Source organism: Rhipicephalus microplus, chromosome X, assembly GCF_043290135.1.
Source record: "Rhipicephalus microplus isolate Deutch F79 chromosome X, USDA_Rmic, whole genome shotgun sequence".
NCBI lineage: Eukaryota > Metazoa > Arthropoda > Arachnida > Ixodida > Ixodidae > Rhipicephalus > Rhipicephalus microplus.
The window spans coordinates 389,195,547-389,220,452 of record NC_134710.1 but is presented as its reverse complement, the minus strand read 5'-3'; the positions used below and the strand labels follow the sequence as shown (position 1 = coordinate 389,220,452).

Below are 24,906 nucleotides of genomic sequence, written 5' to 3'. Positions count from 1 at the left end.
TGTGTCTTCTGAGTTGCACCGGTGCACATGCATGACCCTATGCTTTCATTACCTGGTAGGACCTTAATTTGGAGGATTGGCGAAAACCCGTAGTTTGCACACTTACTTTAACAAGGTTCTCAACAGATTAAAATACGAAGTAAAAGCATATTTATTGGGGATCAGATTGTTAGCATTCTTTTGTAGGTTTAAGAAATGTAAGAAGCCAAAGATTGGAATGCGTATTCTGCCCAACCAAGCCCAGTGGCTTTAGTAGTTTGTTGCTTAGCTGGATAAAAGTGGAATGCAAAAACACCGGTGTAGTAAGATTTCGGTGCATCTTTAAGAATCCTAGGTGTTCAAAAGCCATTTACATTAACTTTCATTCGGAGTGCCTTGCTATTGGATTATAGTTTTGCTTTGCGAAACCCTAGAGTATTTTTTTTTTGTGAGGCAGTGCTGCTAAGATTGTTTTTTAGTACTAATGCTTACTTGCTGACTTCCAACTATTTTGGTGAGCTCCAAAAAATGCAGTCACATGTTTAATTTAAAAAACTGCATACTATGTCAACTGATAGTAGCCAAAAGTTTCATCCGAAGTCCTTCATTATCACACTTGAGTCAGGTCAATTTTTTGGTCTTTACTATGCAGGTAATCAGTTGACCAGTCTTTAACCCTTTAAGGATGGTAAATAGTTCTTAAAAGCTTGCAAAAGAGACAGAAATGTCTGTGCACACATGTAATTTTGGTGATCACATACAGCAATAAATAATAATAAGTTTGTCAGAAAAGCAAAGTTTCCTAGAAAAAAAAATTGGCCCCGTATCTGCATGTTACACTGCAAATGTTGTCGAGAGACGATAGTCTTGCGTCTGGAGAGAGTGAACGAAACGTTTATTTGATGTTCTGCACAAGAAAATCTGTGAATGGTATTCTGGACGCGGTGCATTAGAGTGCCTCGAGCGTGCAGCGGAGACGAAAGAGCATGTCAAGTCATATCACATGTGAGACATGAACTTTATTTGGCAGTTATCTTGGAAAACAAAGCTCGGAGGTGATGAGGTGTAGAACGCAAGGTGACGGGTAGGTGCCACCACCGTGTCGTCTTAGAAAAGCGCTGGAAACGCTTGCCTTTTCGTGCAAGCGTTGCATGGTCAGTGCAACGTGATAAACACTATGGCCATTAGAATCACGTATGTATGCCTTTTCTAGTAAGAGACATACATACAGAATATCGACGTGTTGTTATGGTGCCTCAGATATGTGCAATAATTGATTTTTAATTGATAATCGAAGTATGAACACAGAATCTTGAGCAATATTGTTGGGCGCTGGCGGACAGGGTTGGCCGTTTCGAGTATCGTTCGGCCACTTTGGTGCCGTGTAGAATACCGCTAAGGATGGACAAACAGACAGGCAGACACAGACCAAAATTTTTGCATCGAAGGTCCCCAAGAAAGACTATAGTCTTTAAAAAATTTTTTCCTCTGAACGAAAGGGGGGCTTCACTGCACACCACTGTCGTGCCATGTAAGTTCAAAGTCGCTCACATTCAAAGAGGAGAAGCTCCCAAAGTCTCCCAATTTGTTTACTTTTCTAGCACACAAAATTTGTCAGGCAAAGTATCACGAAGGATGCCATTTTAAAATTGGTAGCTAGCAACAAAACCAAAAGTGTGTCAACTTCAGCAGCTCCTTCTGTTATTTAATCTTATCGACAAACCAGCATAATGTAGCACACATATAGATGAGGCATGGAACATCACAGAAGCTCAAGTAGGCTTCAGGCTTACATGGAAAAAAAATTTAAAAAGCTAGGGCAAGCTCGTCCTATATGAAGCCTTTTTTCTTTTTTTTCAAGCATGAGCATGATAAAATCAGCTCGTCATTTGTTGGTAAAGAGTTAAGAAAACATAAATACTACAGAGACTTGTTATTATAACTGAAGTGATGTCATAGCAAAACAGAACATGGCGCATCGTGAGGAAATTCATACAGAGATCAAATGATAGAAGCTGAGGTGCAAGCTAGCCTATGAAGCATGCATACTTTCAAAAATCTTTACTTAGTCCTTAGACAGCTTTTATGTGTGCATTCATTTCTGGGCTAACTTAAGCAAAATTATTCGCTCGTTTTCATGCTGTGCAATCAAATAGGCTGTGCACGCAATTTATGTCTGAAAGCGCTGTTTCAGCAGCCAGTGAATAATGAAAAATCTTTGCTTAACATTTTGTGAACTGTTCTTAACCATTGTGCCACATGTGTGGTTGGGTGGTACAGGCGCCGATGCAAAGTGGCTGTGTGCCTGCTGTTACTCTATGCACTGATTGTCGAGTGGCCGGTGTACTTGGTGGCGCCATACTGGAACTGGCCCCACCTACCGTTCACTGCTGGGATCGGCACAAGGCTCCTGCTGGTGGCAGACCCACAATTGCTTGGTCGTGTCAACACAGCACCTGGATTATTTGGCTTCATTGAGCGTTGGGATTCTGATCGGTGAGTTGTATGCTGTCGTTAAGTACGTAGAAACAGCTGCATTTCTCAACACTGGCTTCTATCTTTCTCTCTCTCTCTCTTTTGTCAAAATAGTGTGTGTAGCTTTTATTTGCATGAAAATTAAGGTAGCTTGTAGCTTTCATTTGCAGATAAATGTACCTTTACCAGAATATACTGCGTAGCATAAAACCAAAATTTGTGGTGTATTTGAACGTTGCTGTAGTGCAGAACTTAGTGTGCTCCTTGCTTCATTGAAAATAATATTGTACTTCTAGGAAAAGCAAACTACGCATTGCCCTTACCCCTGCACACAGTCATCTCATGCTGGGTTCGATTGCAGCCGCAATGGTTGCATTTTCTATGGAGGCAAAAATGCTAGAGGCCCACTTATTTAAGTGCGCGCAAAAGACCCTAGGGGGAGCTTCTCTCGTGTAAAACATCGTGAATTGCTATTACAGAACCTTCAACGACTGTAGGCAATGTTTTATTCAAATCATTGAAAATCGAACATAATGCACACAAGCCCATTGTGTGCACTTAGGCTGAAATATGTTACTGGTTTTCAACCCACCTTAGTTGTAAATATACTACTAAGGTGGTATTAAGGTGGTGGTACTAAGGTGGTGGTATGCTAGTATTGGCTTTAGTGTTCTGCTGCTCTGCTGAAGGTTGACAATTCAACTTTCACCATAGTGACTGCATTTTGATAGGTACTGAACGCAACAATGCTTGTGTGGTATGTGCTGGATGCCTGCTAAAGCATCATAGATGGTCAAAAATTAATGGAGGCTCCCAAGAGCTCTTCACGCCCCACACACTGACAAGTTTGACGTGATGAGTAAATCGGCTAATTATCTGCTGATTTCTTCTTCTCCCGGAATTTCAAGTGAGCTTGTTAGAAGGTAATGCATTCTGATGTGCATTGCGCACATTGCGACATGTTTTTGTCATTTTGGCTAGTTTTCTTCATCAGCCGGAGAAGCCAAACTGCATGCACTTGACACCTTGCACAAAACATGCCATATAAATGCGTCCTACTATTGTCTGCTACATCGTGATTGGAGCATTTCAGGATACATGATCCTAATGCGCCTCCCTCCCCCTACAAAAAGTTTCAATGATGCCGACATGCAAACTGCATCTGGGTTTTGTGTTAAACACCATTTCTTGAATCGCGTGAGGAGCCCAAAATTTGCCCCCTAAATTTTCGTGTCAACAAGATATGGTAGCACCCATCGCAGCAATGGCAACTATCTAGGAGTAGACTGGAATGATTTCTGAGTTACTGATGACATTATTGATAAAAAACACTGCTGTGCACCATGATCTTCTCAAATTTGATGCTTACAGCACAGACTGACAATAGGTTTTTTTTAATGATCGCTTACTTATGAGCTCATGTTGTTGGCAACTGAGAGTTTGATTTTGTTGGCTAATGAAATCAACTAATTTAGGCTTGCAGGACCGATGATGATTGCCTGATTTATACCTTTACATGTTTCAGGTAAATGTTTTGTAGAATGTGTGAGCTGAAGGTCCTGTGCCAGCTTTGAGTTACCGTAATTACTCGAATCTAATGCGCACCTTTTTTCCGGTTAAGCAAGTTCATAAATTGCATGTGCGTTAGAATCGAGTACGAAAAAAAAAACTGAATGCGGTCATTCTATTGCCATCGGCATATCCAAAATGGCTGCCCCCTACGTGCGTCGGCATGGCGCGTCGGCCATTTCTGCCTATATGTTTCCCATGTGCGGCACTTCATACGTGTGCTGAGGAGTTCGTCATGTTGTAGTGCATTAGCGTCGACGGTATGGAAGGACCGACTTCAAAAACTCGAGTGCACCACGATGCCACTTTTAAAAGAAAAGTCATCGCGTGTGTAGAAACGGACGGAAATGGGCCGCGTCGCGGTCGTTCGGAGTTCCCGAAACGTGCGTGCGGGACTGGCGGAAACGAAAGCAGAAGATTGTCGACAGCAAAGCTTCACGCAAAGGCTTCAGTGGACCACAGCAGGGTCGGTTTCCGCAAATTGAAGAGCTGCTCGGCGAGTATGTGCTTGAGCACATACTCGCCGAGCAGCTCTTCAGAGAGGCTGATTAATTTGAACGGTGCCGAGGAGAGGACACGAACTTTCAAATTAATCAGCCTCACCAAATCTACAAACCCCCTGAAAACGCAATCATCAATGGAATGCAGAGTTCAACATAGAAACAGGTGTGCGGCCTGCTGCCGGGAAGTTGTCTATAGGACCCCCCTTTCATGCGGTGCTTGTTATGTCGGTACGACCGGAAGGTGTCTGAACGATCGGCTGAGAGAACACGCTAACAATGTTAGAAACGGGAAAGATGGTTTTCTTGCTCAGCACTACACTGAGTGCAATTTTGTTCCCCTCTTCAAGGACACAGCGACGCTGTACAAACACAGAGATGAAAGCACTCGAGTCATTGTCGAGGCCGCGCAGGTGGCACGCGAACAGGTGCCTTGTATTAGCAAGCCCTCCGTGGCTTTGTCCGAGAAGGAATGCAGGTTCCTCGAAGGTTTCTGTGCGGGCAGGTAGTTGTATTATCTTTACCTTTCTGTTTCGTTTTCTTCTAGATTTTTCTTTGCTGTTTTTCAGTGCTTTTGTTTTTGTGTTGTTTGTTTTTGTTTTTCTTACTCATGTTCTGCTCTTTGTTCCATATGGTTTTTATCACATGGTTACTGTCTCCTCTATATATTTTCGTGCTCTGCGCAATAAACTCAGTTGGAAGTTAGTGCTCGTGTCTTTCGTGTCCTTCTTGTCTCTGTGTCGTCGTTTTGTTCTCGCGCTATATCGACACAAAACACACCGCAATGCGCACTGGCCACTTCGGCTTGGCTTGGCTTAGATTGGATCGGATCTCCGTGCAATACGTTTGATGCTTAAGAGATGGCGCCAGATGGTGCGCGCTATCATCATCAATGGCTGGAACGAGCAGACGACATTATTGCGGCAGTTTTCGGGGGTGCGATAATTACTCGAGGAAAAAAAAAAATCATATTTTTTGGGGGCGATGTAGGGGGTGCGAGAATTATGCGAGTGTGAGGATTACGCGAATAAATACGGTAGTGGCTCGTCATTAAAGGCAAAGCACTATATGGGAGAGACAGCTGGGGATGGTTTGGGTTGTGAAAGCGAGAAACTGCAGCACCACCTGAGGCTTTCAACTCGACGCAGTTGAAAAAATTTTATCAGCATGCTCATTTTACAGTAGTGCACTAATTGTGAAGTTCTATGTCTTGGGATGTTTACTGGCCCTATAAGCTAACTGTTTTGAAATCATGTTAGTATTGCTGTGTGATGAGAAGTTTTGTTTGTACTGTTTCAGGTTATGTTTATACTGCTATCTGATAAGTTTTGGATAGTAGTATCTTGAAACTTCTAGATGTCTTCTATGATTGTCAGCAGAAGCTGTGTTGCAATCTGGCAACTGCAACCCCATTTGTTCATAGAATAAGGCGTTCATCTTGGCCGAAACCTGCTTTGCATGATTAAAGCTCAGTTTGGCAATTATGTATCACAATGAAGCATTGTATATTATATTCTACGCATCCAAAAGCTGCCAGTTGCACTCTTTGAGTGATCGTAATATTTCACAGAACGGACGCCAAGTGGTCAATAGAAAACACTGATACACTAATAGACATGCAGAAATGACCAGTCATATATATATATATATATATATATATATATATATATATATATATATATATATATATATATATATATATATATATATATATATGAGCAGTGTGTTCAAAAATATAAGTATTGTTAAAATGACAGTAATTCATTTTATGAAGATCCCATAAATGAAAAAAAAATGACTATAAAACTGATATACTAATATATGCCATATAAATGACCAATCAAACTGATTCAAAAGCTGGTAGCACTGGTAAGACTGTATCAGTCTGATATGAGTCTGGTAGCACTGGTAAGAAACTGTATCAGACTGATATAGATGTCCATAAGAACTGATAAGATTTTGTATCAGTCTGATACAAGACTGGTACAACTGATAGGAAACTGTATCAGACTGATTCAGACCTCTATCAGAATTTTCGCTAGGGCTGTGAACAATGTACTTCACTGTTTATGTGAAATGTTATTGTCTATTTTTTTTAATTCGGTGCATGATAGTTTGGGACGTGTATATCGACGCAGTGAACTCTCTAAAAACTGTGTCTACTTTTCAATTGCAGGTACATCAGCAAAACGTTTGCTCTGGCCAATGACTACTTGAAACCACATGTGGTCATATTTCTGGGAGACCTCTCGGACGAGGGCGAGTTTGCCACTGACGACGACTTCCGGTCATATATAGAGCGCTTCTTCAATATATTCACACACATCGACTACGGACAGGTGCAGTATGAGAAGAGCATAAGCATTTTGTTTTACTCATGGACATCTTCATGTATTTTGGATGTTTAGGTAATACTTCCATTTGGAAATTCATGCTGTAAGTTTGCAGTGTCTTATACAAACTTTATGTGTGACAAGAACCGAACATTGTCTTGTCACACAATGCTCAATAACCACTTTGTTCACTGTGCATATTTGATAATTGTCAGCACATTCCGTTGAGTAGTTTTTCATTCACTTCTCAGGTTGTCTCAAGCAAAGTGATCTGACCTTCCCATGACTGCTTTTGATATATGTAGGTGTAATACCATCAAGCTTCAATTTTGTAATGGCAATTTGCTTAAATGCATTATTAGAAAATTGCCGTAAAAGTAGTCAATTAACAGGGTTCACAAGGCTCTTTCAGAGCCCAGAGGCTGCCTGCAATGATTTTATGCACAAAACTTGGGTAACTGAAGGATAAAAAAAAGCCAGGTCTGCGCGGAACATGCAGCATTGTCGCAGGGAAAGCTGGAAGAGCGGCCTTTCAGAGCCTTTTTTAACACTCTTTGGGTAGCTGCTACAAGCACACTTGCAGGGTACCCACTACACCATAAATCATTAAATCATTGTGTAGTAGGCAGTCTTTCACCATGTCATCCTTTGTCATTCTTTGGAAAAGTGTGGTACCTGCTGCACACTTGCAACAAACTCTGCAATTTTCTTGGCCTGTAGCTGGCTACGATGAAGAATCATGCCAGAAGATTTCGCGATCCCCACAATACCAATTAATAGGTGAACAAGATCAAGCTTTTGTAGAAGGTTGGAGCATTCGATGACCCACTCGTTGCGCAATTCACAATATCTAACACCTGGTTGTTCATTTGCTCTAAAGCTCCTTAAAGTTACTCATACTAATGCAATTCCTTTCCCAACCTGAAGCCTGCCTAAGGCCAGTTTGCAAAAGAGTTTCAAGCACCGGCATGGCTCAGTGGTAGCATGGTGGGCTGGCACACAGAGGACCTGGGTTTGAATCCCATTGTGTCCTTAGTGTTTTTCATTTACAGAATTTTTTTTCTCATTTCGTGCGATAGTGGTTACGGACACCGGCAGCGGCAGACAAATACGGCGCGCACGTAAACCGTGTTGTGATCTCATAACAGCTTTTGCTGTAAAACAATTTGCATGGAGAGGTATCTCCGATACACTAGCCGTGGTCATAGTGTTGCCTCTGAAGCAGTAGTTTTTAAAAACTGTGCAGTTAAAAAAAAGTTTTTGTCAAATACCAGAGGGAAAAATTTTATTGCGGTAGCATCAGTTTTTGTTTAAGTGTATTTGCAGCTCTATCAACTTTGTGAGCCTGGGGAGAAGCTTAGAGATCAGACAGGATAAACATGCACTACAAAAAAAGAAATGCAGTCGAATCTTATTATTTCGAACACGCTTAATTTGAACTTCCGGTTAATTCGAACTCATGAAGAGGTCCTGTCAAAGTTATGTGTATTCCAATGGGCGAAAACGCCTGGTAATTCGAACGTGCAAGAACTTCCGACGATTGATTCGAACATCCTGCGCTCCGACAATGCTGCCAGCACCCCACCCAATCCCGCGGCGCCACCTGCGACACCTCAACGCTGTGCGCGAAGGAAATGAAAAAGAAAAAAAAAGCTGCGGGGGAGTGTTTGCTCTCTCTCCAATGCCGATCTGCGGCACGCCTGTGTCATGCTTCTCCCTTTTCGCCCTGCCACGTAAAGACCCTTCTCCTTCTAACGCCGCACGCGAACAGAGAGAGGGAAAAAAAAAGAAAGCTGTCGCTGTGTTGAATGAATGTGTGGTTAAAGGAAAGCAAAAAGGCACTATCTTCAGCAGCCCTTGCCCCTTGCGGGAGCACGGCTCTGCGCCTTGAGGAGGGGGTCTCTCAGGTGCGTGCCAGTGCCCCGCTTCTCCTTTTCCCGTCGCTGCCACGTAACCTTTCTCCTCTCAACAACACGCGTGAAGAGAGCAAAAAAAAAAAAAAAAAAGCTGCCGTGGAGTGTTGGCTTTATCTCAATAGACCTTTCCCTGTTTGTAAACAGTGTGACGTCACTGCAAGCACTCTGCCCACCATACCCTCTCTCGGAGCAGGTGCTGGTTAGCAAGAAAGTTCCGCCGGAGGCATCTTTCTGCAAAGCAGAGCTGCGTGTCTGATTCCTTCGACAGAAATTTCTACATTGCTATGTTCTAAAGTCGCAGCTTTTGAAAGAAGGGTGTCGCGGAAGGGTCACTGCTCATAGTGTGGAAATTTGCTCGTCGTTGGTGGATGGAGAAACTTTATTTAGAGTACAGAGAGACGCGACTAGCATGCAGTGGGCTTCACCCACGTGGATGGCAGTCATAAAAAAATCTGATCTTTTTCGAAAACGAACGTTTTCAATGCACACGGTGACTGGCACTTTGAGAAATATTTGCATGGCATGGATGTAAACTTATTCAATTTCTGTCGTGGCATGTGCAATGCAGTTTTAAACGAGGTTTAGCATTGGCGGCAGCATACTTTTGAGCTGCTGTGCGCGACGTCACGGATAAGATTTTCACTCATTGAGCAAAAATCTGATCAGAGAGAATCGAAAAAAAAGAAGTTCTTGCCGTACGATAGGCTGAGGTTAACATATCCTTGTGAAATTTAAAGTGAAATTCTGCCACGGCGTTTCTGAATAACCCAGTGAAAATTCATGTGATGTAAAACCCGACAACTTAATAATATATAATATTATCTGGAACAGTTACCATGCTGCATTTGACACTTTAACATGCTTTCATGTCTATATCGCTCTTTTAGGCTTGATGCACAAACTTCTAATGCGCATTGTCACTTCATAAGAATCGAGCCGTAAAATTACAAAAAGGATAAGAAACGAAAATCTCCACTGTTTCAATTAACACGTATTAGGTATCCGATAATACAATTTATACCCGTGGTGAAGCGTATATGCAGATTCGGCAACGCTACAACATGCTTATAGCTCATGCGTAGTCGTATATATCACCCGGAGATCATGCACTTCTATTTTTAAGCACACCACGCATACGCTGAGATGTACCCAGTCGCAGATGATCGCGTCAAACGCATTTTTATCTTGACTAAAATGTTGGATCGTGAAGTTCCATCGACAAGCGGTTACTGCAACCATTGTTTTCACAAACAGGAGGCATCGCGTTATTCACACTGCACACACCACGCACAATATTTCCAGTTTCGCCATCCGTAAAGGTGAACCAATATTTTCGATACCTTTCAATGCACACTACCGTATAAACCGGACTATAGGTCGAGCGGGAACATAGGTCGACCCCCCAAGTTCAGGTTACCTAAAAAGAAAAAAAAGGAAAACGACCCAAAACTTCCGAACCAAATTTTTTTGCAAATTGGGCACACCGCACCCCGATCGTCGGTGCTCCCCTCAACCGCCATCGCAACTGCTCTTATTCGTCCGACGAAGCAAAACTGTCTTCTGAAGACGAGAGTTTGTCGCTGGCCGCCTCTCACAGTGCGTCGTCTTCAGTGCCATCCAGCGAGTTGCTGATGCAACATTTCTTGAAAGCATTTTCCACCATGGAATCCGGCAAGGAGTGCCAGGCGGAAAGCACCCAGCCACAAACAGTCGCAAGCGGAGGCCTCTGTAGGCGGCCCGTCGGTGTCTTGGGGTTGTCGCCAGACATCCACTCTTGGTATTCCAGCCGCACTCGGTCCTTGAACGGCTTGTTTAGCACAATGTCGAGCGGCTGGAGGGCGGACGTCATACCACCTGGTATCACGGTGAGGTCCGTTTTCCCGTCGCCAAGTGCGCGTTTCACTGCGTCAGTTAAGTGGCCACGAAACGCATCCAACACCAGCATGCTGCGAAGACGCAGCAGTGCACCTGGCAGACGGTTCCACACCACTCGTATCCATTCGAGCATCATAGCCTCGTCCATGTATCCCTTTTTGTTGACACGAACGACAACACCGGGTGGGAACACTTCCTTCGGCATTGTCTTGCGTTTGAAAATGACGAAGGGCGGAAGCTTTCTACCATCTGCCGTGCATGCCAGCATGACGGTGAAGCGCGAGTGCTCGTTGCCAGTGGACAACAGCTTCACATCCTTGGCGCCGCGCTGCGTGATTGTGGTAGACGAAAGCATGTCAAACCACGAGGGGGTCTCATCGGCGTTACCAATCTGCCCCATCATGCAGTCGTTCTGCTCCCGAAGGCCGTTCACAAAGCGCCGAAAGTTTGAGCTTGTCCTCGAACTTTTCTGGCAACTTTTGACAGATGGATGTGTGCCGCCGGAGAGAAAATCTTTTGCGTCGCATGAATCGACGCACCCAAGAGTTCGGTGCACGAAACTCTTCTCTCGTGACCCAGCTTCTCGAGCGAGTTCCAAGGTTTTCTTGCGAATGGTATCCACGGTCACTGGCAGCGAGCGCGCACGAACTTACCGCACAAAGTCCACTAGCTTATCCTCTAGCTGCGGATGAACGGCACTTCGTCCACGAAACCACATTTCTTGTGGATTGCACCTCTGCAGCTTTCCTTTTTGCGCCCTCCAATAGCGCACGCTTTTTTCAAATACACCAAAGCGGCGCTGAGCAGCCATATTCCCGTTCGCTTCTGCGAACTCAAAATCTAGTTTAAACGCAGCTGAGTACTGCCTCCTCGCACCGTTAGACATATTCAGTGAACGAAAAAAAAAAGGCCACTAAAAATGCAGCGCAATGTCAAGCGGAGCGAAAACTCAGAACAGATCAGATGCAAATCACAAACACAAAGAAAACAGACGAAAAAAAAAAAAAAACAGACTGCGAATGGATTTGGATGCGGATATGGCCGCGTCCGGCTTCACAAGCACATGCAAGTTACATGTTGCCAGACAGCGTCGCACTTTTGGCTAAACACCGCTATATAAGACGAGGGGCGACTTTAGCTTATTATTTTATTGTAAATATCTCGACTTATATTCCGGTTTATACGGTACATGCCACAGTTAACACTGCACATTTTCTAAGCTGATGTCGCTGTTGCTCGCACAGGCCGCCACGTGTGTTCACCTCTTCGAGATAAACAGACAGTCAGCGTGGCAAATATTTCATCAGGCATTTTACCACACAACTAAGATGTTCTCTGACGCATACCACAGCTAATGTCGCCACTGTGAGATAAACATTAAGCTTTCAAAAAGAAACAAAAACTTGCCCCAAGCACCGAGCGACTGCACCTCACTCAACTACCAGCAGGAGTGTTTTGCCAACCACTGCCTTGCACATGCACCGGTGACGTCACACTGTGACGTAACCCGTTAGAGGTCTATTGCCGATCTGCTTTTCTCCGCGTGGAGACGCTCCTCCTTTCTTGTCACGTGCTAGCCATGCTGCGGCTGCGTAGCGGAGAGGCTCCGCTGTGCAGTCGTTGTCATCGTCTTTAGAAAGTGTTGGCGCTGGACATTTCCTAGTGCAACTTCTCTTGCCAGGAGAATGCTGAAGCCGAAGTAGAAATTCTTTGCAAGCTGCGTGCGAAATTGATTGACTCGCTGCAAGGCAAACGTGTGCAGACGTGCATCACCGATTACTTCAACTAATAACGGGTGTCCTGTGATTTGTGAATAAATTTAAGTCTTTTGAAACTTCTCTATCATGTGTTAGCTCAATGCACATGCACCATTGCATGGAAAGCCCTCCATTTATTTATCTTTCATTAATTCAAACATTTTTTAATTCGAACAAATGCCCAATCCCATGGCGGCACCTCTCAACGCTGCGCGCGTAGAAGGAAAAGAAGAAAACGAAAGAAAAGACTGGCGGATTGTTTGCTCTCTTTCAAATGCCAATCTGCAACGCGCCTGTGCCACACTTCTCCCTTTTCCGTCTCTGCACGAAGACCCTTCTCCTTTCAAGGCCGCAGGCGGGGAGAGAGGGAAAAAAAAAAATCTGTCGTGGAAAGTCCTTCTTTCTCAATGCAGAGGGTAACAGCATTGCCGTCGTCTTTAGGGCGGATAAGTGAGAGGGAAATCGCTTTGTACCGCGGCGCCGCTTCTCGGTCAAGTGACCCGCTGAACACTTCTTCAATCCTCTCCGCTGACTGTGTGAGGAAGACGGCTTTCTAGGCAGCGCGTGGCGTGGCTGTAAGGTCTGCACAGTAGTTTTGAAAGAGCCGCGCCGCACGAGCGTCAAACTCTGCAGATAAGGATATACTTATCACACTACGGTCGGTTTTTTATAGACTATTTGATTGACTAATTTAGTTCGTTATATTCATTTAACAGTTAATTTTACTTCGTTACAATGAGGTTTAAAATGCATGGTTCTCAATGAAGCTTTCAAAGAGAATTTTATTTACTTTGTTATATCCATTATCTTGCTATATCCCATTACGTTATAACGAGGTTCGGGTGTATTATGATCACTGCAAAAAAAAAAATGATGGCAATCATTCAGAGTTGTGTGTGATGTTCCTGCGGCCCTGAGAAACAATGAACAACAACGTATATATTGGCATTCTTTTTTTCTCCACCCCCATTGCTCCTACTTTCAGAATCTCCTGAATTTCGAGATTGCTGGGCTGGCAGGTTCACATTAGTATTTATTGGCTATCCAGTGATTCGACAACTGCTGGAAATTCTAATGTGGACTTCGTCAGTTTTCACTGTGGGTGGTTCAACACATAGCTTTTATTGAAATGGCACTGCTCACATGCGCTGTACACGAATTAGTAAATGTTGAATGGTTCGTACATAGTTTTGTTTTCTTGTCTAAAAGTATACCTTCAATGTTATACTGCTTGAAATTTGTGATTTTATATTAAATGACGAGTTTTTTTTCGTTGACCTGCTTCAAATTTAGATTCTAATGCTCCAAAAGCAACATTTTGATTCGCTGCTCCAAAAATGCTCCGACACCTATTTTGGTTTATTCACTCCTGATCTTGATAAAAACATTTTGTCTTTGTGATGCCACATCCTTGCGTGTGATATGATCTGAGACTTCAAATATAGGGTACACCAAATTCTTATGATTCTGAAATGAAATTGATAAAAGATGTGTTCGAATTAAGAGATAAACTGTTTACTAAAAGCTCCACCCATCCTTGATGGCACATCAATGTGTTGCAACAGGCAGCAAGTGCTCACTCGGAGCTTTATAAATGACATAGCTTGCCCAGATATAGCCCAAAAGAAGTTGAATATTTTACTTGTATCGCTATGTTAAAATGGCTCAAATGCTGCCAAAACTGTGTGGGAATTTAACTCTTTTTTGGAGGAGGGCAGACTGTGCTTTTTTGGAGGAGGGCAAATAGTGCTCTAATCACAATCGTAGCAAGGAATACCAAAGCCAGTTACTACCTCTTATTCTATGGTCAAGTGCATCTCTGTATGTAACTCATCACACACAATAATGTCACCCATGCCATCCAGTTAGCACAATTTTGCTGTACAATCGGCAGAAACATTCAGGAAATTTTGTATACCCTAGGCATGCCTTGCATTAGAGCAAAACCCCTCACCATTGGTAAACCAGTAAGAGAAAAAAAAAAGCATTAATCGGCAAAAAGCTAATTGATTTACCCACTCTTGAAAAGCATCATCATAATGCTAATAAACAGAACATTAGAGCACACATAAAAATAAGATTGCTAAACAAATACATAAGGATAAAAGTGGCTGTTTCTTATGGCGAATCCCATTGAGAGAGCAGGATTAAAAGCACGCTCGAAGTGCTCTCTTCAGAGCCGGCGTGTTTCTGTGGTCGAACAGGTGCAGGAGCACTGTCATCCATTGGTAAAGCGAGAGTGCTTTTGCTGCGCCGAGAGCAGTCAGGAGCAGTTTGCAGTGCTCTTGTCTGAAAAGTGGAGTAGGCGGAGTACCACGAGTCACGTGGTCCTTGAACATCACAGTTTCTTTTTTTTTTTTTTTTTCAGCCGGTGAGCGCGGCGGCAATGGTAGCAACCATGAGTAGTTTGACACCACTGTTTTGTACGGGTGCCTACGATGATAGCTGGACGTCTGCCGAATGGGTCATTGCACAAACATACTAGGTATCATCAGGATAATGAACACGTGGCTGACCGATTTCACACGTATTTTGCTGCTGCCCCTCAAAGAACATGCCGGGGCTTGGAATGTTTCAGTCACATGGTCTCCCCACTCATCATCCCCTTCAACTGCCCTCCAGAAGCGCACCGCAATCCAGTAGCAAGTTGAGTGGCCTTGCTCTCAGTGCTCTGCCCCCCACTGCTCAGTGCCCTGCCCTTCTACTCCTGTTCTCTCAATGGAATTGGCCATTAGTGTTCATGACTAGCTAAGGTGTACTATGTGGCTGTGATTGCATAAAGCCAGTTTCACATTCTGCTAACTGTTTCCGATTCCAGCTGCAGTTGGCACCAGAGCTCACTTTGGTCGGCAATCGCAGTGGATTGGTGCGCTTTTTGCATCTTGGAAACATTTTACCATGGTGCTGCGTCTGACCAATGCAAATGCAGTAGCAGAGTGTGAAATGAGTGCTGGTGTGTCAATGAAATGCTGGTGTGTCAATGAAATGAGTGCTGGTGTGTCTCAGCTACCATATTTACTTGCATAATGATCGCACTCCGAAATTGCTGTATTGATATGTTGTGTGGGTCGTGTGCCAAGTCTATTGATAATTATCGTGGTTGATCATCTGTCGAATGTTGTGTTAATAACTCTTCAAAACTCGTCAAGTGGACTGCATGCACCAAACATATTTTAATTTTTGCCCTCCGTAGGCGGGAACGTGCCATTTAGGATTGCAGTAAAGGCAATAGCCACAGTTTTCACTGAATGCCTCCAGAGACTCGCTTGCTGGATTCCGTACCGACCAGTTGTGCCCCCGCGATCTCCGACAACAGCGCAGCTCTGGCTGATCGGCTTGCCCTCCGCCATCTCTTGACGCCGTGAAGCTCTCGCTGAGTGGTGCCCCGTCATCCGACTCCTTCGACCGTGCCCCCATCTTTCTCTATATTCTCTTTACTTCTGTATGTGGGTGTACTCGTCTTTATTTCTTTTAATCCTCCCTATCCCTTTTAATCTCTCCTTACCCCCATCCTTCGTGAGCCACTGTTGAGATGTCGCACTATGATGCAAACAGTTACGGGGCTCTTTTTATCTTTTTTCTCTCTTTCCACCAAATACATGGAGGGTGATTTCCAACCAGCTTTCCAACCTTCTCCACACCCCCAATCCCACATACTTATCCATCTCCCGTCTACCTTCCCCAAACACGAACCGATTCTTAACACAAACACTGCATCAACATTTTGTATGAAAGATCCTCAAGCCCGAGTTGTGGGCGTGACTGAGAACATGTGCTGAGAAGGATGCTATCAACGCAGGGCGTCTTACCTTGCAAGTGATAGTGGGGAAGAGGGGACAAGAGGGTGGAGAGTGCTGGGAAGAAAACAGTAGGAGGGAAAATTTCAAGTTTTTCGACGAAGCTCAATTAGCTTTAGATCGCGGCTCACTTGTGCATTGCATTTTTCTTGACTTTCAAAAAGCTTTCGATAAAGTACCTCACCAATTACTCCTCCTGAAAATTAGTGCCTTAAACATTGACCCGAACATTCTTAAATGGATTGAATGCTTTCTGACTAATCGCACTCAGTTTGTAACAACTAATGGCTATAACTCACCTCTTTCTAAAGTAACATCCGGCGTACCCCAAGGTTCCGTATTAGGCCCTTTACTTTTTCTTATATATATTAATGATCTCCCAGACAGCATTAACTCCGCTATAAGGTTATTTGCAGATGATTGTGTAATTTACCGTGAAATAAACAATGAATATGATAACCAATTTCTACAGTCAGACCTTGACACTGTCTCAACCTGGTGCAATAAATGGCTTATGACTCTCAACTCTAACAATTCTAAATGCATGTCAATAACCCGGCGATCTATTTCTCCCCCCTGTACCTACAGAATTAACGCCGTTCCCCTCCAGCATGTCTCTTCATATAAGTACCTCGGTGTTTACATTACCAACAATCTATCTTGGCACACGCATGTTACCTACATCTGTAATAACGCTAACCGAACGCTACGATACTTACGCCGCAACTTTTCTCGCGCTCCGCTGTCCCTCAAAATTCTATTATACCGATCACTAATTCGCCCAAAGCTTGAGTACGCGTCCGCTATATGGGATCCCGTGCAGCAAAATTTAATTAACGCGTTAGAATCTGTTCAGAACCGCTCAATTCGGTTCATTTGTTCTAATTATTCCCATACTGCTAGCATATCAGAAATGAAATCTAACCTTGACCTACCCGATTTAACTGTCCGGAGGAAACTGGCGCGACTGCATTTTTTTCATAAGATATTTTTTCACAATCCATCAATGAAGCGAGACCTCATTTCACAACCGTCATACCACTCATCGCGCATTGATCATCAGCATAAGGTTGCCATTCCGTTTTGCCGCACCAAATTCTTTTCAGCAGCCTTCTTACCGAAAACAGCCGCTGATTGGAACCACCTTCCCTCTTCCGTTGTAACAATAACAGACCCTTTGTTATTCAAGACTGCAATTTCTCAGCAATGCTTGTAACTATACGCAGTTTCCATTATCTATCTTTGTCTTGTTTGTGCTTGAATTCTTATACATTTTTAGTTGACTTATGTTGCCTTCCTGATTTGCGCATCTGACACTTGTTTCTTTATTTTGTCTTTTTTTTCTTGTGTGTTATATATGTTGTACCCACCCCCTCTGTAATGCCCTACGGGCCCTGAGGGTATTCTAATAAATAAATAAATAACATTTTATTGTGATAAGCGTCATATGCAAATTTTCAGAGCCCTCCACTGCAGTGGACGGCTCTGGAAATGATCTTATTCTGCTTTGGGGACGTAAAACCTCAACGATTATTATTACCCCTGGTGCATTGTTTACCGTCAGCATCAGTGTAATGTTCTGTATAAAGTTCAAATAAGCATTCCGCGCGTCGTAGGTCTGATGTGCAAGTAAAAGCGTACAAGTGCACCTGGTGATAGTGGCTCTAGCATAGATAAAATGCACTGGCCATCTTTCATCACATAGAAGGCTCATAGAAGGACTGGGTGTAGGGAACAGCCGCAGGGCTGGCTGGGTGTGTACAATGTGCAGTCAAGTGCACTGCATGTGTACATTGTGCAGTCAAGTGCACTTTATCATTATAGCTATAATTAGCTGCCTCCCAACTTTGTACGTGCTGTAATTACCACTCATTTGTAAAAAGAACCGAAGGAACACCGCCGCACGCGGCGTTCCTTCGGTTGTCTTATTCAGACAGAGGAGGCGTAATTGCAAAAGGGGGTGTGACGCTCCGTTCACCGCATGGCGTTGCACGCCTACTACCCATCTTTTCTTTTATTGTCTATGTAGGATGGTCTGCGGAGCTTGAAAATGTCACTTTATAGAAACCGCGAGCCGGGTTAGCTGTGCACCTTACCTTTTCTCATCCCCCAAACCACCTCACATAAAACAAATAGAAGAATTGATGGCGGTTGGCGCTATATTATTTTTATTCGTGCCCAAGCTCCTGTTATGATGATAGTAGTGACCGAAGCAAGACATCCTCGAGCCAGTTTTCAAGAAAAATTTGGTGCCCGCCTGTGCAACACACTTGATTTATACATATATTGCATGGAGGTTGGTGGAGATGCCTTGGGGTACTGAGGCCTTCAATGTGCAAGTTTACCTGCTTTACTCGCAGACAACTTTTTCGGCACTGAAGATAAGGCTATGGAAGCGAAGTTTCCTGCAAATGTGCTCCTAATAGAAGTAGTCTGGTCTGGCGCACGTCTCGTAACTCTGTGGAAAGTGACGGCTGAGCGCAATCAGTGTTGATTTGTATGCAGAAGCCGCTTGGCATTTGAGGTACACATAGAAGGCGGGTTTTTCACGTGTGGAAAAATGCAATGACACCGTATCAAATGAAATAAATACAGTCGAGCCCACTTATAATGAAGCTGAACGTGACGCAGCATCCGTTCGCTGTATCCCGAAGTTCGCAGTAAATGAAACACAGCTTTTAAAAAGTTGCGAGTGAAAACACAAACTTTTTTTGCGTCAAAAAGTCCATGATGCACGTGTTTCGAAGAGCAAAAACGGTAAGTGAGGTCTCGAGTTCATTTAAAACGGCAGGCTGCTCGTTCGCCGAGGCCCGTGGCATAAGCTGCATGAGGCGCTGGCTCCAAAGCTTTGTCGTTCTCGCAATCCGATTCCTCCAAATCGCTCTCGCCACGTCCTTCATTCACAATGCCCCAATCCGTGCACAGTTCCGCAGTGTCGGCATCACCATCGGCCATAATTAAATCATCGCAACAGATGTCCCACCCGCTCTCCCAGGTCGGAGTTGACGACGCGCTGCCACAAATCGCCGCCGCAGTGGTCCTGTTCGGAAGCTTCAGGCTCGGCATCGGGCCCGCCGATTGACGAAGTCGGTCGCGCGAAAATAGTTTCGCGCACATGTAGCGGTCACCGCCGCCCACGAAATATTCACCATCTCCACAGCTGAATACGGGGACGCCCGAAGCGGCAAGTTGGCTGCCAGGTGGTCAACAGCTATGAGCAAGCGCTCCGCAACGCGGCACCTAACACGCGTATTAGACTTTCGACGTTTTGTTGAGCGGCACGAAAAAATGCTACTCCTCCCATCGGCCATCATGACCACACACGCACACCAAGAGCGAGCAAGACGCGCACACGCGTGGAACAGCTCTGGGCGCGTTTTCAGACGGAAAACGAAACTAATTCAAGCCAGCGTGGCGGCCGTCGCAGAGCGGTGGAGATGGGCGAAGGGGTTGTGATCAAGAGAGGAGAGCAGACTTGCGAGAGAAGGGCAAGGAGTTGTGATAAAGCACAGAGGAATTAAAGATTCCTTCCTCTGTGCGATAAAGAGAGGGGAGGATGCGGCAGGAGGGCGACCTTGAAAACCAAAACACACGGGAAGGAGGCAGGTTGGGTAGCTTGCTTGATAGGTCCGTGAAACTTGCACGTAGAAAAACTTGAAAAGAGTGCCAGCGCGCGCAAAAGTCGAAGCATGGCCGCCTCGTTCGGTGCGCGCGGCGGTGTTCGAAGAATCGGCAGCCGTGATCAAAAAATCGTTTTTGTTGCGCTGGCGGGTTTGCGTGGCCTCACGAACTTCGATATATAGCGATTCATTCCACGCAAATTCGCAGCCGTTTTCGCGCTTTAGCACGTGCGCGGAAGGCATGCTGAGCCGAGTGCGAAGTGAGCGAGAACAAGTCCTAAACACGAAACGAATCGCAAATTATCAGAGTCGGTGGAGTAGCTACGCGCGTGCACTAGACGCAGACTATCGGATACAGTCGAAGGCCGACGACGTTGGCAAAGGGTCTGGTCACTCTAGGCCGGTGACGCCAACGACAGTACCAGCGATCAAAAACAGGGTACATGGCCGACCGGTCTTCGAAAGATCGGTGGCAGTGTGAAAACACGGGCCTCGTCTGGCAATGCGGGGTGCTCAGAGTAGCGGGAAGACAAAGGACAGAGGGGTGCGTAATAAAAAGCGGTAGGGGAGAGCAGCAACTAGAGGAGTGCGGAGGCAGAATCGGCGTTTAACAATAAGAATGTATGGGCACCTCGCCGGTGCTTGATCGGTGGTCGAAATTGGTTTCCCGGGAAGTCAGCCGACCGCGGACTCCGTTCGCTGTAACCGATCAGCGGCGCTCAGAGACATTCGTTGTAAGTGCGATTTTGTGCCAGTGAACCAATTTATATTTTGACGGTCATACGGATATTGTTCGTTTCAAGCGAAAGTTCGTTTTAAATGGGGCCGTTATATGTGGGCTCGACTGTACAAATATAAAGCTGGTGCATGCTACTTGCTGTCTAAAGGAGCTATAAGTAAACTATAAAAAAAAAGTAATTTTAGATGCGAAGCAGCTTAGGATGGGGGCTTATGGTGTGCGCACTCACCAACACACACAAGTGCACCCCTCACACACATATGCATGCACTCACACACAGACAGATGAGCACACTTGCATACACACATCCGCACGCACTCACGTACAGAAAAGTACACACACACACACACATTTGCACACGCACCCGCGCGAGCGCGTGCACTCGCCCACACACACAAAATCACCGGCACACAGCCTAACAAGCTTGCGTGCACACATAAACACACATTCACACACACATACATACATTCACACATGCACTCACGAAAGAGCACACACACATACACGTGCGCACCCACACAGGCAGACTAGCGTGCGCTCACTCATGCACACACATTTGTACACACTCACGCACGGGAGAACACACACACACAATCGCCTCTTCAATCCCTAGCACGAAGCCCTCACTTCTCAGCAGAGACCTACACTTTACCTTAAGAAATACCGAAGTGCAAACGCCATCTTCATTGCATCTACCCCGAATTTTCGCTCACGGCCAATGCAGATTTTCTGCTCACATACATATGCCAATCACATAATTTCTGCTTAACAAACTCTTTAATGATATCACGCTTGAAAACGACAAGCTTCACTTAAGCGAAAGAAAATACTTTGTTCATGGGGTGACTGATCCCTGGGGTCCTATAATTCGCAGGCCACTAGCATCGCCCATTATTTCCACCTTCGTATTCTCCTACATGCGGCCTGTGCTTAGATAAGAATGTCACATTCGCATCACTCTTGTACCGTGGCAACTTACAAATGCTAAGTGTCGTGCCCACAACAAAATTTCGCCGATCATCGTGCTGGTGAAAATGACTGTAGTATTACCAGTATTGCGGTTTAGTTTTCCCCAATGTGATGCTGTGAAGACAGAGCTGGACTGCATAACATAGCTATACAGAGTCGACAACGACAAATGCATTCCTTTTAAGAGAACAAGGCCGCCTAAATTGGCGCGCCGATCCAGACAGCAGTGGGGGAAACGATTACTAAAACAATGAAAAGCGCAGCAGATCGCGTAGTCAGTTTAATATATGTGTCATGGAGACGAAATTCGCAAACAGCTGCGCCACACGAAGTGGCCTCGCGCTGCTTGGCTCTGTTTCGATCATAGCATGCTACAGAGAACGACACTCACTGTATCAAGCCCGATTTAGAATAAATTTTAGCGTTACTTGGTTCCAGTGACCACGTGAATGACGTCCTATGTGCATTTCTCCAAGCATGTCCACGGCGCGTCGGCGTCATCTGCAGGGGAGTGGGAGAAGGGCGCTGCCTCGTGAAGCACTGCAGTACTTCTTCAATTACATTTTTTCACTGGGGCAACCGCTGATGCAGGCGGCCGCGATGTCACGAAGGTCGTTTCGCTTGCTGTAGTGGCTACTGTTTACTTACGCCAGCGTTTTGTTAACTTTTGCCAAGTTGGATGATAAAGGTGCGAGTTTCTAGCCTTACTTTATATAAAATTCCGATTTGTTACTCTGACATTAATTCTCTTGCCTTGGCAGTAAAACTACGAGTTCTTTTTTATTGGCTGACATATTAGAACTTTCATGGCACTTGACAACAGACTGCTATAATTCTATTGAGAAGTCAGTTTGATCTGAAATCCATAATATCTGGAATCGCGACTGTGGTTATTGGTGAAAAACTAATTTTGAGCTGCCGATTAAGAGCACTCTCGGAAAACTGAAGGCCACCGCCAAATTGTCAAGTAACTCTTGAATCAACGCTGCTTGTTTTGACTATTGGCTGGCAATGCCAGCAAAGGTTTATGATTTTTAAAAAATGACTCCGTATCTGCATGTGACACTGCAAATGTCCTCGAAAAACGATAGTCCTGGGTCTGGAGAGAGTGACCAAAGCATTTAGTTGATGTTCTGTGCAAGAAAATCTGTGAATTGTATTCTGGAGGCGCTGCATCGGAGTGCCTCGAGCATGCAGCGGAGGCGAACGAGCGCATCGAGTCACGTCACACGTGAGACATGAGCACTATTTGGCAGTTATCTTGGAATACGAAGTACGCGGCTTGCACACTCATCTTAGAGGCGATTAGGTGTAAAAAGCAAGGCGACGGGTAGGTGCCACCACGTGTCGTCTTAGCAAAGCGTTGAAAACACTTGCCCCTTTTCATGCAAGCGTTGCATTATCAGCCCAGCATGATAAATGCTACGGTCCCTAGAATTACTTATGTATGCCTTTTTTAGTATAAAGGCTCACATACAGAATATTGACGTCTTGTTATGGTGCCCCAGATATGTGCAATAATCGCTTTTCGATTGAGAATCACACAAGTATGAACTTAAACTTTGAGCAATATTGGTGGGCGCTGCGTATGGGGTCTGCCGTTTGAGGTTTCATTTGGTGTCGTTTGGGGTATCGTTAAGGGTGGGCAAACACACAAGTGTACAGACACAGACACCAAAATTTTTGCGTCAAAGGTTCCAAGAAAGAGTATAGTCTTTAAAAAAAAAGGTGGCTCATTTATGAAGGACAGCATTCATAAGAGGATACATGCCACAGTTTGCTCAGCTTTGGCATGCTGTAAAGCTGTGTTTTATGGCATCTCGTATGATATTGTACGATACTGGTTCTTTAAAAGCCTACGTAGGTTCACAGAAACTTACTTGAATTTCATAAGTCCTGCCAGCTCTCTTTTGTATACCACGGACTTATAAATCTTTTGTTGGTGCTTTTACCCTGGCAAAGTTGTTTTCTAACACTGCTGCGAAATTCTATTCAAATTCAAAGCAAGGCACAAAGTAGGACTAGTCGTTTCATAAATTCAGCAAATATTTTAGCTTCACAAAGGAGACAGAACAAAAACAGGAACATTGGCTTAACACAAACTGTGAACTTCAAATTGGCCTTTTTTTGTGAAAGCATGTAATTGATAGCACTTTAAGAGTAGCAGTATACAACAAAAAGTAGCATAGAAATTAGGCATATATTTGTATTACAAAGTGCTGGAATGACCTAATGGGTCCATCTAAAAATTCTATTTTTTTCCTTGATAAAGTTAAACAAAGTGAGTCAGCACTGTTGTCATGTCTTTTAGCAACATGAAACAGCTCAATGATTCCTCTTTTGTGTTCATGATTTCACTTTCAGTAGTTGAAAGTCTGTTATTTATTTGAGCGTCTATTTTCCTGCTGTTAACATCTTGCTTTTGCAAAGCTTACATATTTGCCAGAACAAAAGCCCTAACCATGTAATGAGGCAGGCGCTCACATTTTATATTAATTGTAGAAATTTTATACCAAATGTTTTTGTAAAAAACTACCTGATGAAGTTAACCTGTGTAGTACATAGTTGTTCAGCTACATGGTGTCAGCTCTTGCAAATTTTCACTGCACCGTGCAGGCTATTTTTCTTCCTGGAGACAACGATATTGGTGGAGAAAGGAGGTCTGTGGGGAAGGCGGAGCTACAGCGCTTCAACTCTTACTTCCGCAATGACACCTTCTTGACCTACCGTGGCATTGACTTTATTAAGGTAAGCTTTTTCATTAAGCATGGCACATTTGCCTATTTGCCGCGAGGTCTTCAACGAAAGATGCGGTTTTTGTAAACCGAAAAATCGCGAAAAAGTCTACTTTTGGCAAACCACATATTTGGGCAGTATGTGTCATAAACTACTTTTTCTGTAAATATCGACGTCTAATTCATCGCGAAACTATTTAAATAAAGTTTACAACAAGCCTCCGCAGCCCTCAAGCGGCACGTGAGCACTCGAAATACCCAAACTTGACACGATCCCATTTTCTCGACCGCCCAACAGAGCGCCACAATTTTGCTCTTGTTTTGTTTGTGAATTCTCGCACTCTGTTTTCCCGCCACCCTCAGCGATGAAGGCAGCCCAGGAGAGGAGCAAGCTGCTCATGATTAGAAGGCTCACGAGAGCTTTGAAGTTTCCTGCGGCAGAGACTCGCCGCTGGGATTCGGCGATGCGTGCACTCCTAAAGGACGAGAGGAATCCCGCAACTGCCAATGGCTGCTGCGCACAATGGCTTAGTGCTCTTACGCATAATGTGGCCTCCCGTCATCTGCTGCTTCTCTGCCAACGGCGTTTTCTTTGTGTTCTACTTGTAATTGTCTATCATTGCAGCCATTTGCATAATCTCC

The 24,906-nt window shown here is 44.5% G+C and overlaps 1 protein-coding gene across 3 annotated transcripts in view; it reads left to right on the top strand.

Annotated features, from left to right (window-relative positions):
* The window catches only part of LOC119161012 (Metallophosphoesterase), a 115,029-nt gene that overhangs the window by 8,580 nt on the left and 81,543 nt on the right, over window positions 1–24,906 (top strand). For all 3 annotated transcript variants that reach the window (XM_075880111.1, XM_037413326.2, XM_075880110.1), the window contains exons 3-5: window positions 2,260–2,475; window positions 6,700–6,862; window positions 24,146–24,277. In XM_075880111.1, coding sequence (XP_075736226.1) covers window positions 2,260–2,475; window positions 6,700–6,862; window positions 24,146–24,277 — 511 coding nt within the window. The remainder of the gene's footprint in view (window positions 1–2,259; window positions 2,476–6,699; window positions 6,863–24,145; window positions 24,278–24,906) is intronic.